The sequence below is a fragment of the Morus notabilis genome, unplaced genomic scaffold (genome assembly GCF_000414095.1).
Source record: "Morus notabilis unplaced genomic scaffold, ASM41409v2 Scaffold175, whole genome shotgun sequence".
Classification (NCBI taxonomy): Eukaryota; Viridiplantae; Streptophyta; class Magnoliopsida; order Rosales; family Moraceae; genus Morus; species Morus notabilis.
In genome coordinates this window covers 123,050-136,562 of record NW_010365332.1, presented here as the reverse complement: position 1 = coordinate 136,562, position 13,513 = coordinate 123,050, and the positions used below count along the sequence as shown (strand labels likewise).

The window sequence follows — 13,513 nt, the reverse complement described above, 5'->3', positions numbered from 1 at the left end:
TCTTTTACTGCAATATTGTCATATTGATATATTGTCGATTTTAGATAACTTGTAATAATAATATTTCCGGAGTCAACATAGAGATTTAATCTATTCAGTTCTTTTATTTTGTGAATCAAAACTGAAATTGGTGAACGAAGCATTAGGGATTCTCGACACCTTACCGTTTTCTTCAACACAAATCTTTTCTCCTTTTTATTTTATTTGCAACAAAAATCTCAAAAACTCTCATTTTTTCTTAATTCAATTTTCTCTAACGCTCTTATTCTATTAGTCTTTCTTGTTATTTTGTTATCTCTCTGTGGATACGACCGCCCTTCTGTGCTACAATTGACCACTTGTGAATATCACTTTTGGGCGCTAATCAAAAGTCTAACAAACACAAGTCCAAGAGGAAAATCTGTCGTAAATGCTCAACAATACTTAAAAAAAAACATACGTCTGAGAGGAAACAAATAAAGAAAACAACACAATAATCATTTAAACTACATGCCTCGAATCCATGAAAGATGACGAGGAGCGGCAATTTTCACAAACATCCTCCTAAGGGAAATGTCAACAGCCAACTAGTGCGCTGCCTTAGTATACGTATTGTCGTCTAAATACTCCCTATACCCATTCAGCAAATCCATACATGTTTCAATACTTGTAGTTGGATCCTTTTTCTGAGCCTTGGCTAATGCCATAGTACGGGCTTGCCTATCAGCTAAGTATTGCTGAAACAAATCAACCTTTTGAACAGATGTCTCACTACGTAGGGTAACACTCTTTGCCAAAGCCTCTATAGCCGCGTTAACTGCAGTATTGTTCTTGCCCTTCTCCTTGGATCGAGTAGTAGGACCCTGAGACCGTCTGTTTCTATTGTCTTCTGTACCCCGGACTTCATCCGAGTCCCCTGTACCCTCCTCCTCCACTTCCGGTTGTGTGGCAGCCCTTTTCGCCGCATTCAAAACATTAACGGCAGTATGTGCATTCATTAACCCCTGTCCAGTAGCAATAGTCTCAAAAAAAATCTGTGAAAGTTGGGCAAAGTTCTGCAAACCCCCTTTCTTGAATTTCTTCGCCTCAGGATGTTTCTGACATTATAAAAAAAACAAGAGTAAATACTCATGTGCAATCCAAAAACCAATTCAACTCTTTCATATAACATAAGATGTTAATGCTCAAAACTTACCGCCACATATGAATCCCATACTTCTTTTTCAGCTGTGACAGTGTTAACCTCAAAATCCCAACCAAACCCTGTTGTTTCAATTAATGCCTTAAACTCCCTCGTGCTACGTCTAAGCTTATTCCACTTTTGCTTTAAGTTGGTCTGATGTGAAATGCTTACCAAACTTAAGTGCTATTTCATTAGCAATTTTCATCCACGTTTTTTTGTCCAGAGTGGATGTTTGCATCTCAGTCTTTGACTATTCGTATATCAGTTCTACATAAAAATTCTCATTTGCGGCCGGTCATTTCGTATTATCGTCCTTATCACACATCTTAAATAACACTTTCATCATTAAAATAAATGTCAATTTGTAAAGTATATACACACACACAGACACACACACGCAGGGGCTGATACAGCCCCAATGGGGGCCTCCCAGGCCAGTCCCAATGGGAGGCCCCCAGGGGCTGATTCAGCCCTAATGGGGGGGGGGGGGGGGGGGGCCTCCTAGGGGCTGATACAGCCCCAATGGGAGGCCCCTAGGGGCTGTATCAACCCCAACGGGGGCCTCTAGGGAAAAAAATGAAAAAAAAATCACCAAATCAGATCAAGCATATCAAAATTAGAAACAAAACAACACCAAATCAAACGGAAAACTATCAACCGATTTGGTTAAATATAGCAAATCAAACGGCGAGACGAGAACAGGGTCAAAACGGAAAAAAAAAAATTAGAAAGAAATGCTCAACCAAATCAAACGGAAAACCATCAAACACCATCAAACATTTTTGGTTAGGGGCATGCCTCGGTGAGAAAACGACGAGATGAGAACGGGGCAGATCGGGGAAGAAGAGATCGGAGGAGCTCAGGCGAGAACAGAACGGAGGAGCTCGGATGAGAAGCAAACGACGGAAGTCAGGCGAAACGGACGAGAAGAACGGCAGGGCTTGGCCGGGAAGAAGGGCTTGGCGGAAGAAGGGCAGAAAAAATCAGAAAGGAGAAAAGAGAACGGAAGAAAGAAGGAAAAGAAGAGAGAACGGAAGAAAGAAGGAAAACGAAAATGAAAACCAGAAAATGAAAACAGGTTTTTTTCGTTTTCAAAATTCCACAAAACGACAAAAACAGTTTTGTTTTTATTTTTTAAAACAAACTTCGCCAAACGCATTTTCTTAGTACCGTTTTCAATTTTTTGGTTCGAAAAACGTGAATTGAAAACAATAACAAACAGGCCCAATATTTAGAATACTTGGTTCTAAAAAAGAGGACAAAAGTGGTCCTATTTAGATGATCGATGATTTGCTACATGTGTATATCTCCATTTAGCTTGGACACGTGGCGTCACGTTAGGGAGAGGGGCATGCTGGAAGGTGAAGTAGGCCCCGCACTAGGATCTAGCGCGCAGGCAACAACATAGAGAAAAGAAAAAAAAATAGACATCCACGTGTCTGAGAGAGGAGAAAACTAAAGGGCAAAAAAAGAAACACATTGGGTGCGTTTGAAACTCGTTCCAAAATTATTTTATTTTTTGTATGAAAATGGAAATGAAAACATTTTCAATCTCAGACAGAAATCATTTTTAAAAATACGTTTGATAGTTTTATTAAGAGATTATTTTCAGTATAAAAAACTCATTAATATCTCTCTCTGCTCGAGAGAGGAGAAAGTAAAAAACGAAAATAAAAGATAAAAAAGAACTAAAAATCTTTTTTCATTTCTCTCTAATTTTATATTAAATTAAAAAATTATTTTTATTTACATTTTTTATCTTTAATTATATTAAACGTCATTTTAAAATTATTTTTATTTTCACTTTCTTAAAAAAACGTGTAAAATAAAAATAAGAATTGATTTTCAAACACGGCAAGTGTTTGTTGAACAGTAAAAATAGTTTTTAATCCCTTTGATTTGAAATAAAATTTATCTTTTTAAAAAAGTGAGGAAATGAAAGATCGAAGAGAAAGAAAAAGCGAAAAAGACAAGTCACGGATGACCGTGTGTCTTGCTGGGTTAATGCAAAGAACTCGGCGTAATCCACTGGTCGTGTCAGTCAACCACACCCTTCCTCTTCCTCTTCATCCTCATCACTCACCCACTTGTCTTTCCCTCTTCTCTTCTCCTCTCTCTCTCTCTCTCTCTCTCTCTCTCTGTTTTTCTTTTCCTCTGTTTCTCTCTCTTGCCCACTCTGTTTTCCACACTTCAGAAACTCTTCCTTGTACTTGATATAAATACAGAAGCTTCAGTGCCCACGAACGCCATGACGGGCAGAGAAATCCTCCACAAGATGAAGGTGCGTTTTTTTTTTCTTCTGGGTTGAATTGTGAGTTTTTGTGGATTTCTTTTTCTGGGTTTCTTGCGGATCACTCTAATTGTGGATCTGATTTCCAATCCACCTCCAAAAAAATAAAAAAATAAAAAATTGTTCATTTACGTTGATCAAAATGGTGAAGAATGAATAATGAACAAAGAGCTTTAGAGTTGGGTCTGATTTCCAATAATGCACTTTGTAGCTTGAAAATTGGGTCGATAAACTACCCAATTTCAAGGTTGCCATTATGCTTTTAAGGCCCCTTTTGGCTAGAGCGTTTGGTTCACGCGTTGAAGTTGGGTGGTTCTGATTCATATTCAAATTCTTTGTGGGAGAACCGTTGCCGGGAGTCTTTTTATTCAAATTCTTTATGTGAGATCCAACCAATTATTGAGAGAAAAATACTGTAAAAAAATAACGTAGTAGAATCAGAATTATGGGTTAAATTCGTGTACCAAATGGGCCCAAAGTTTTGACATACTATAATTGCCTTCAATCTTTTCTGGACAAGTTTATTATTTCTTTTTCTGTTTTCTAGTAAATGGATCTTTTTAGTTTGTATTTTCTTATTAATATAGGATAAGTATCTTATGAAACTAGCCTATTTGCTCCCTTATTTTGTTGCATTTAATTATGAATTACTATTTTTTTCCTGTTGGCTTTTGGTCTGCTTTAATTTTTGCTTCCTTCTTTGTGGTGTTAGTCATTTGTTATTTGTTAGTGGTAGATTTCACAACAAATTGATAGAAAAGGAAACAAAAGAATGAGATTCTATTCAATCACAAGGAATCCAAGGCTCTACCATGGTGATGTTCGAGAGATCACCGACTCTCTACTCCAAACTCTCTACTTTTCCCAAAAACTGCCTAACCTCTCCCGATCCCTCCTATTTATAGGCTCCTCAGCCTTATTCACTCCTCAGCCTTATTTACAATTCTTTATTGCTAACAGACTAACTTTCAAGCTAACAACTAACCGAATCAGTTACAAAAGCCACATCATCACATCGGCCTAGCCTAATTACTAATATTACGCTTCTTCTTCCGAGTATAGACAAGCAGCCCTTGGTCTGGTTTCTCATAATGAGAGTTCAATAGGCCCGCACAATATAAGATATGACAAAATTGAAATGTCAATTCTTTTTCCCTTTTGGTATTGCTTAAAGTGAATGAATATCAAATTTACTTTTATACATTTGATTAGGCTTACATGTTATTAGTCAAATGATTATTTATTATGTGAATGGATATTTGAATAGTCGTATTAATATATATATATATATTTAATTTCTAAGATTTAGTAAACATTATGAAGGGAATTGGAACATTTTAAAACAAAATAAACATTGAAAAGGAAACACTTGTTTCTTATTCTCTTTGTTAATTCTGATTGCTAAAGAATGTGTGCATGGTTGGGTCAAATACTACTATTGAGTGAGACTTTCTGTTTATGTAAAATGCTTTAGTATGCTTGTTGATCGTTTAATTCCGGCTATGGAAAGAAAAAACTAAAAAAGAACCTCAAAACTTATTATTTAGTGCAAAACCTTCTTTTTTGAGGGTAATGAGGAGAATAATTTGTGCTTAATATAACTGTTTTTGTTGTAAAATTTTAAGTTATCATGCAATAAATAGGTAAAATGGATCATTAACTTTAACATTCTCAACTGAAATAACTGAAAATAAAAATAAATAAAATCAGAGAGCTGAGAGCCTATAAAAATACTGAAGTGATCAAATGATCAGAATATTAGTAGTTTAGGGACTAACAACATTGAAAGGAAAAGTTATCATTTAGTCCTCTTTGCATTCTCATAGTTTTTGCTGGCCTCTTCTTTTGCATTTTTCACTAGGACTCATCGAGGAGGATTAGTTTGTTCCTTGTGTCGAAATTGCGCTCGTTTCTGTGGCACAATTTATTCTACTCAAAATCTAAGTTGACAATGTACGTATCTTACAGGAAAAAGTTGGACTAGGTTCATCAGATCCTGACTCTGGGAAGGGGAAGAGCAAGTTGCAAAAAAACGTCACGCATGGTTTCCACTTGGTGAAGGGGAAAGGCCATCACGCTATGGAGGACTATGTTGTTGCACAGTTCAAGCAAGTTGAAGACAATGAACTCGGATTATTCGCGATATTTGATGGCCATTTGAGCCATGAGATCCCCAATTACTTGCGGACTCATCTGTTTGAAAATATCTTAAAGGAGGTAAAATTGGCAATGCACTCCCAATCCTTATTTTGGTTTAGATGATCTATTCTCTTTTCTTTTAGTGGTGAGCAAATTATCCGATATACTTAGATAACCGACTGATATATTCTATCTTAATACAGATTGAATTGGATCTATTCTTGAAAATATTATTAGACTGGATTGTTTTTTTAATTGAAAAATTCAATCATTCAAATCGATCCAATTCAATCCAAAAAGCATACTGTTTTGTTTCTTAATTCTTATTAGGTAGGGACCATGGATTAGGTAACCAAAACAGATCCATTTCTAAAACATGTTTGGTTTGAACCCATATCCCAAAAAATTTTGGATTTTAAGTTTGCTCTTCGTTTTCTTAATTTATTTTCAAAATTAATGATTGGGCTGAAGTAATTTTTTACATTGCAAATTTAGTTATGTGAAAAACTGATATCTAGTCCAATAGGAAAAGACTGGATTGGATTGGATTGGGTGCTCACCTTTACTTTCTCTTTCAGTCTTTCATTGTAGGTTTATGTTTTGGCCTTCCTTTCTTTTTTCCCTTTTTCACAGCCAGACTTCTGGGCAGAGCCTGAGAAAGCTGTGAGGAGAGCATATCGAATGACGGATGATATGATTCTGGACAAGGCAGTTGATCTGGGCAAAGGGGGATCAACTGCAGTTACAGCCATATTGATCAATTGCCAAAAGTTGGTTGTGGCCAATGTTGGGGATTCTCGGGCCGTTATATGCAAGAATGGCAGGGCCAAGCAACTATCAGTTGACCATGAGGCAAGCTCTGAAAAAGAGCACATTGAGAATAGAGGGGGTTTTGTGTCCAAATTCCCAGGTAAATTTGATTCCTTATTTAACAATAGCAAACTATACAGTTTACTATATTTCCCTATATGGAAATTTGATAACCGTATTATTAATTATATCCTTGTATAGAGTTGAGGGTTCATTTTGATGTGACAACTTTATTATTTGGAGTTTGTGTTGCATTTTCTGCAAGTAGATGTAAGAGGAATTCAGTAACAACTGGCATTTTAAACTTGCTATTGGTTTTATAATTTCACAATCTGTTGTTTTAGAAAATAAGTAACCCAGAATCCGTCGCATTAGTTTTGAGAAGTTTTAAATTAATCCGGTCTGCAAAAGCTAATGAGATTATTATTAGGCTTTCCTCTAACTTCTGTTTTCGACTATGAAACTCTGTTACAAACACAGGGGACGTTCCTCGTGTAGATGGCCAGTTAGCGGTGGCGAGGGCGTTTGGTGATAAGAGTTTGAAGAAGCATCTCAGTTCTGAACCGCATGTCGTGGTGGAGATGATCGATGATAACACGGAGTTTCTTATCTTGGCAAGCGATGGACTATGGAAGGTTTGTTTATATTTGACATTTCAAACTCATAACTCCATGTCTCTATGAATGCATCATGTTTGTGAGTAATATGAGTACTCTCATTCTCCCCTAATTGAAAAGAGGAAACAAAAATCTGAACATAGTAAACGTGTCGTGTCTTAGTTCTGCATCTAATATTTATGGTTCTTGAAACTCTCGATTGATATTTTCTATTTTTGCAAAGTGCCAAAAATATCTTCTGGAGTTGGAATTTTTCAGACTGAAGAGTTGGCAAATATATAGAGCGAGAGAGATATCATAAGAGCATTTCTAATGCAATCTCAAATCTCTATGTTAATGTCAAAATTTAGGATTTGGTAAGAAAATTATTCTGTAATACGGCATTATACGTAATGTCAAATTTAGTATGTGTTATACCCACTTGGTGCGAGGTGCGAAGCTAAGTATAACATTTGTCAAATTTTGCATTTGGTTTTTAATTTGTTGGTTGCCATGTTCATTTCTTTTTGGGCTTAATAATTACATGTTGTTTTTAATTTTTTAAAAAAAATTAAAGAATTTTCTTTTGCTAGTTTTAGTTCCAGATGTAATAAAAAAGTGGGAAATTGTAGTAAATAGCATGTTTTTAAAATTAAATTTAGTAAATAGCAGTTTATGTAGTAAATGAATCAGTTACCGTGTGAATGATTCATTAATAAATAACATATTTTATGTATGTAGAAAGTAAATCTTTTTACATTTCACTAGTCGTAAACAAACCATTTACGCCAGGTAAAGTAAATTTTTGTTTACTTAATAATTTTAAAATCTGTTTTTTACTTAATTTAGTTTTAAAAATGTACTATTTACTACATTCTCCTAAAAAACAAAGATATGAGTGCACAAAGTAGAACACGATATGATAAAATTTTTCATTTTTTTCACACTTATCTTATTCTGAATATAGCATTGACATTTGACATTTTGATTAGGTGATGTCAAACGAAGAAGCTGTAAATGCCATTGGACAAATCAAAGATGCTCGCTCAGCAGCAAAGACCCTTACTGAAGAGGCACTCAACAGGAAGAGCACCGATGATATTTCTGTTGTTGTCGTTAGATTTTAGTGATTTCATTTTTTTCACACTTATCTTATTCTGAATATAGCATTGACATTTGACATTTTGATTAGGTGATGTCAAACGAAGAAGCTGTAAATGCCATTGGACAAATCAAAGATGCTCGCTCAGCAGCAAAGACCCTTACTGAAGAGGCACTCAACAGGAAGAGCACCGATGATATTTCTGTTGTTGTCGTTAGATTTTAGTGATTGAAGAAACCCCCCCTTTTTTTTTTTTTTTTTTTTTTTTTTTTTTTGTGGCGTGTAGACAACTTTGATCATGAAGTGAATTGTGCTTTGTGCCTAATCATGTCTTTCTTTAAGCCTTTATGAGCGAATATTCTGTTCATAACTTCTATTACTCAAAAAAAAAAAAGAAGCTAAATGTAATAAGTTCCAAAATGTTGTGTTAAGTAATTCTATCTGAAGTTGAAGTGTGATTTATTGAGCTTATTCAAGTGGAAAGATGTATTAGTGAACACGATGACCTCAAACTCTGAGGAAAATGTTAGTGTTAAGAAATTTATCTGAAGTTTTAACTGCAATTTACAGAGCTTATTATTAGTAAGCAAGATGATCTCAAACGTACTCTTCCAAAATGATTCTCTTAAAAAATTCTGAAAGATTTTTTGATACGCTTGGTGTACGGTTAAGTTTTTTTAACTGTTAAATCTGTGTATTTTTTGAGTTTTATGTAGATTCGGTGGACAGAAAATATGACCTATCGATATGTTGGCGTATTAGAGAACCGAAACGGAGTCAGAAATTTTTATTAGTGGGGCTATTAACTAAATAAAAAATTTAATCAAAATAAATATCTATTTATGTACTTGGAGTATCAGGGGCTTATTAATATTAATATTAATATAATATCTAATTATATATATAAAACTTAAAAAGAAAAAAAATTTAAACCCCTACTGGGATAACCTTAGCTCCGTGCTTATCGGAGAAGGTCCTTATGTGCCAAAAAGTTTCCAAGATGACAAAAGTATTTATTGCCATCTTCTACACTCGATCTCCGGGGAATTTTTAGCTATAATATAACTCCTTACTTTGGTTTGGAATTACAGCGTTTTTAAAAAAAAAAGAAACGTTTTTTTTTTTAATTTGTAGTAGAAATAGAAGTAAAAGTTAAAATAACAAAAAATTAAAACAAAGGTAAAAATGTATTGATATTTGACAAAATGTATGAACAATATGTATTTTTTTACCAAACGTATTACAATGATTTATACGCATGAGAAGACTTCAAAAGCAATCTGAAATTGATTCAATAATAAAGAGAAGGTGCCTAAAAGTGCACTTTTAAATTAATAATTAAGCTATCTCTTAAGACTAGTAAGTTCAAAATTCCAATGTCAGATTGCTAGATTATTACATAAACATAGAACCACATCAACCATAGAACAACTGGTGCATGCAAACAAAACACCAACTTCATGAGATTATAGTATACACACAAGTGTCTAAATATATATTTATATATATATTTATAATATAGTGATTGTTTGATACGATTATTATATATACTATTGATGATAATTTGTTATAATATATAATATATGTAGAGACGTTTATAAGAACGCCATATATAGGATGACAGAAGAGAGAGAACATGCTTACATGCTTACATGCACATATATATATATATATATATATTATATTATATAACGTTCTCATGATCTCATATAAAATTGCTTGCAAGCCGTGGAATTCTATTTTGAGGTTTTTGGGGTTGATGAGCTTTCTCCATGACATGACTCAACTGAGCTCTTCCTTCGCCTCTCATTGTGGCCAGCCAACCGCCGGCGGCAGCTTCTTTTTGCTTCATCAAATTCAGATACCTCATGGAACCTGTTAATTATTTAAATAATATATCAAGAATTCACAATAGGGTCTCTAACATTTCAGCCAAATATATATATATATATATTTAGTCATAAACAAGAAACAGAAATATAAGAAAGGGCTAATCCTTAATCTTAGCATGCAAATTGATGATCAATAATAGAAGGAAAAGCTAGCACTCGAGGCAATTAATTAATCAATTAATGTGCAGGAGTAAGACTCACTATTACGTCGATCAACTACTAGTTAAGATGCTCGAAAGCTTTAGCGAAAGGAAATGTCTCTTTTCAATACTTGCAACGTTAAAAGATTCAAGAAAAAATTAACTATATAAATTGAGTACTATAATATACATACAAACATATACATATATATATATATGTATCATTGTATATATGATAAGCATGCATATATTGTGGCAAAAATATAATTTCCACGGCACTGGCGCTGTCACAAAGTCTCCCCATATTTTTAAATCATGGAAAACTTGTGGCTGATATTGTAGTAAAAATAGGGCATCTTAGCAATAAGAACTCATGTATTGCGTTACTTTCACATGTTTAGGCTCCGTTCATTTCACCGATTCGAATTTAGAATTCGAGTTTTACTGCAGTAAAAAGCTTTCAGAAACAGTCACATCTAACTTTTTTGCTACAGTAAAAAGCTATCACAAAACGTCACATCTCAACTCGAATTAAAAACTTGAATCAACGAATTAGACGGGCCCTTAATGAGTGGGTAACGCAGAAGTATGTTTGTTTCATAACTTAAGTTAAGAATTTGAGTTGTGTATGTGAGAAAAATATTATAATAAAAAAGTTGAATTTGAATTTTTTAGAGAAAAAACACTATATAGAGCTTAAATGATCTTGAGTTATGAAAAGAACAATGTATAAATTTACATGTATACTGACTGTCTCGAAGCTATAATAATGGATATTTATATATCTATACAAGTAGATGGGATAGATTGACTAATAAGAGCGCTCTAAACCCATCTACAAAAATATGTAGAATTGAGTCACTTTCATACCAAAACTTCATGCCCACACACACACACACACACACACATATATATATATATATATGTATATTTTTATATATAGCAGCTGGAAAAAATTCCTAGGGTTAAAGAGCAATAAAGAAGTGAAAATTAGCGTTAAAGCAAAAAAGGTGAAAATTAGTAAGATTCTTACAGTAGAGTAAGAAAACATATTTTGACGCCATAGCTTTATTTTAAAACTATTATCTTTGTAACAAACTTAATTAATTTTGCATGCTCTTTTTATTTTGACCAGATGTAATCATCATAAGTAAAAAGAGCTCCAAAATTTTGCATAATCTTTTTATTTTGATCATATGTATTTAGTGGATATGTCACGCATAAATATTGCACTGAATTTACATATATACTGTCTCGTAGTAGTTATAATAATATTTATTTATATGATCTATACAAGAATATGGGCTAGATTTGTTAGAAAAATGGCTTGTTAAGCCATTTTAAAGGCCCATTTTGAGACCCATATTCGGATAGGGCCCAATAAGTTTTTGGGACGGGTCTCGATGGATTTGCGTTCTCCATCGCGAGGAGATCGAATCACGATCCCGACGGGTTTGGGGCCTAATGTGTGCGGACACGAATGCCGGATTGAAAAATCCGCTCCGTGCGAGCTCACTTTTGTAATTTTTATTTTTGCTTCAGCTAACTCTTCTAGCCGTTTAGCCTTAGCATAATGGCGGGTAAATGAGCATAATGGTGATTAAAAGGGGCTTAATAGTGTGCTTAAAACTAAGCTTAATTGTGATGATAAAAGCTTGTTATTGCATCAGTTTTTCCTTGAACTTGGATATGCTTTGTGGCTGGATTCATCATGGAAAATCAAAACGTTTTGCTCCATTATTTTGCAGAGTAATGGCTGGAATAAATCTGGCTTATTACACCCTAATGTCTTGGTGTAACACCCAGATTTTGGAGCCTATATAAAGGCCGAACTCCAAATGAACAAAGCATACTTTTCCAGAAATCTCTTCCTCTCTCTCCGTTTCTCTCTTGCTTCCAGAGTTGTGTGTTTTCTTTGTCTTGTTTAGTTCGGTTTTGGTGATAGAGGAAAGATCAAGTTCTAGTTCGCCGGACGGTTCCGAAAGTGCATCGAGCTACCGTCGTTGTCGTTGTATCCTGGGAGACGGACGTACAACGTAACCTCAAGCACACGCCGGAGGGGATGAATCTGTTTTAAGGAAAACGTGGTCCACGTGCCTCGACATCCTTGCAACTTTCATTTATGAGTTTTTGGTAAAAAGGTTGAATTACAATTGTATGAATTTCAATTTTGTTCTTCCTTAACTTGTTCCTCTTCTGTATTATCCACTATTTCAGTATATATATATATATATATATATATATATATATATATAAACGTTTTTATGGTTGTTTGAAATTCTGCCAATTTCCTTACTGACTTGGAAATTTTTGTTCTTAGAAATGGCTGATAATATGAATGTGGTTGTTCCTGCTGGAAGCAACACTATGACACCTATGTCGTCACCTGTGGGACAAACGTCTGTCTCGGTCCTGACCCCCACTTTGACCTCGACGCGGCCTTCGCCGGTCTCAGTTCCTGTGAACCACAATGAAAAGCCTGATAAATTCAGTGGACTGAATTTTAAAACTTGGCAACAAAAAATGTTGTTTTATTTAACAACATTGAATCTTGTGAGATTCTTGAAAAAGGATCCTTCTACTGTTAGAGAGGATGAAGTGGATGCTCAAGCATTCCGCGCGGTTGATGCATGGAACCATTCTGACTTTCTGTGTCGGAACTATGTGCTTAACGGCTTGGCTGATGGGCTTTACAATGTGCATAGCTCAAAGAAAACCGCTAAGGACTTATGGGAATCTTTGGATCATAAATATAAGTCTGAGGACGTGGGTGCTAAGAAGTTCTTAGTGGGCCAATTCCTGAATTACAAGATGGTGGACTCGAAGACTGTCATTAGTCAAGTTCAAGAGCTCCAATTGATAATTCATGAAATACATGCTGAGGGAATGGCCATTAGTGAATCCTTTCAGGTAGCTGCGCTGGTTGATAAGCTACCCCCCTCCTGGAAGGAATTCAAGAGCTATCTGATGCACAAGAGGAAAGAGATGACTGTTGAGCAATTGGTTGTCAGGCTTCGCATCGAAGAAGACAATAGACGGACTGAGAAGAAGTTCTCCAATGCAACCGCAAGCTCTGCTAAGGCTGTGGTGGAGCATGATAGCTCCAAAAAGAAAGGAAAGCCCGGATCCAAGTTGGGACCAGAGGGAGGAATTGTCAAGAAGAAATTCCAAGGAAAGTGCTTCAATTGCAACAAGGTTGGGCACAAATCGGCGGATTGCAGGCTGCCAAAATGAAACAAGGATAAGGAGGCCAATGCTGTGGACACAATTTCCAAAGAAGTGTCTGACATCAGCTTGTCTGCTGTGGTCTCCGAAGTGAACTTGGTCGACTCCAATCCAAAGGAGTGGTGGCTCGATACTGCAAGACACATCTGCTGTGACC

The 13,513-nt window shown here is 35.2% G+C and overlaps 2 protein-coding genes across 2 annotated transcripts in view; one reads left to right on the top strand and one right to left on the bottom strand.

Moving 5' to 3' along the window:
- Positions 1-3,118: 3,118 nt before the first annotated feature.
- On the top strand, positions 3,119-8,124 carry LOC21392931 (probable protein phosphatase 2C 39). The gene is made up of 5 exons (XM_024172084.1): positions 3,119-3,443; positions 5,421-5,669; positions 6,225-6,501; positions 6,882-7,036; positions 7,990-8,124. Exons 1-5 carry the CDS (start codon positions 3,411-3,413, stop codon positions 8,122-8,124), a joined length of 849 nt encoding a protein of 282 aa, XP_024027852.1. The 5' UTR covers positions 3,119-3,410.
- A 1,623-nt stretch (positions 8,125-9,747) lies between these two features.
- The window catches only part of LOC21392930 (squamosa promoter-binding protein 1), a 10,379-nt gene continuing 6,613 nt past the window's right edge, over positions 9,748-13,513 (bottom strand). The window contains exon 2 of the mRNA XM_010107881.2: positions 9,748-9,974. Within this exon, the coding sequence (XP_010106183.1) occupies positions 9,836-9,974 (139 nt within the window). The 3' untranslated portion in view covers positions 9,748-9,835. The remainder of the gene's footprint in view (positions 9,975-13,513) is intronic.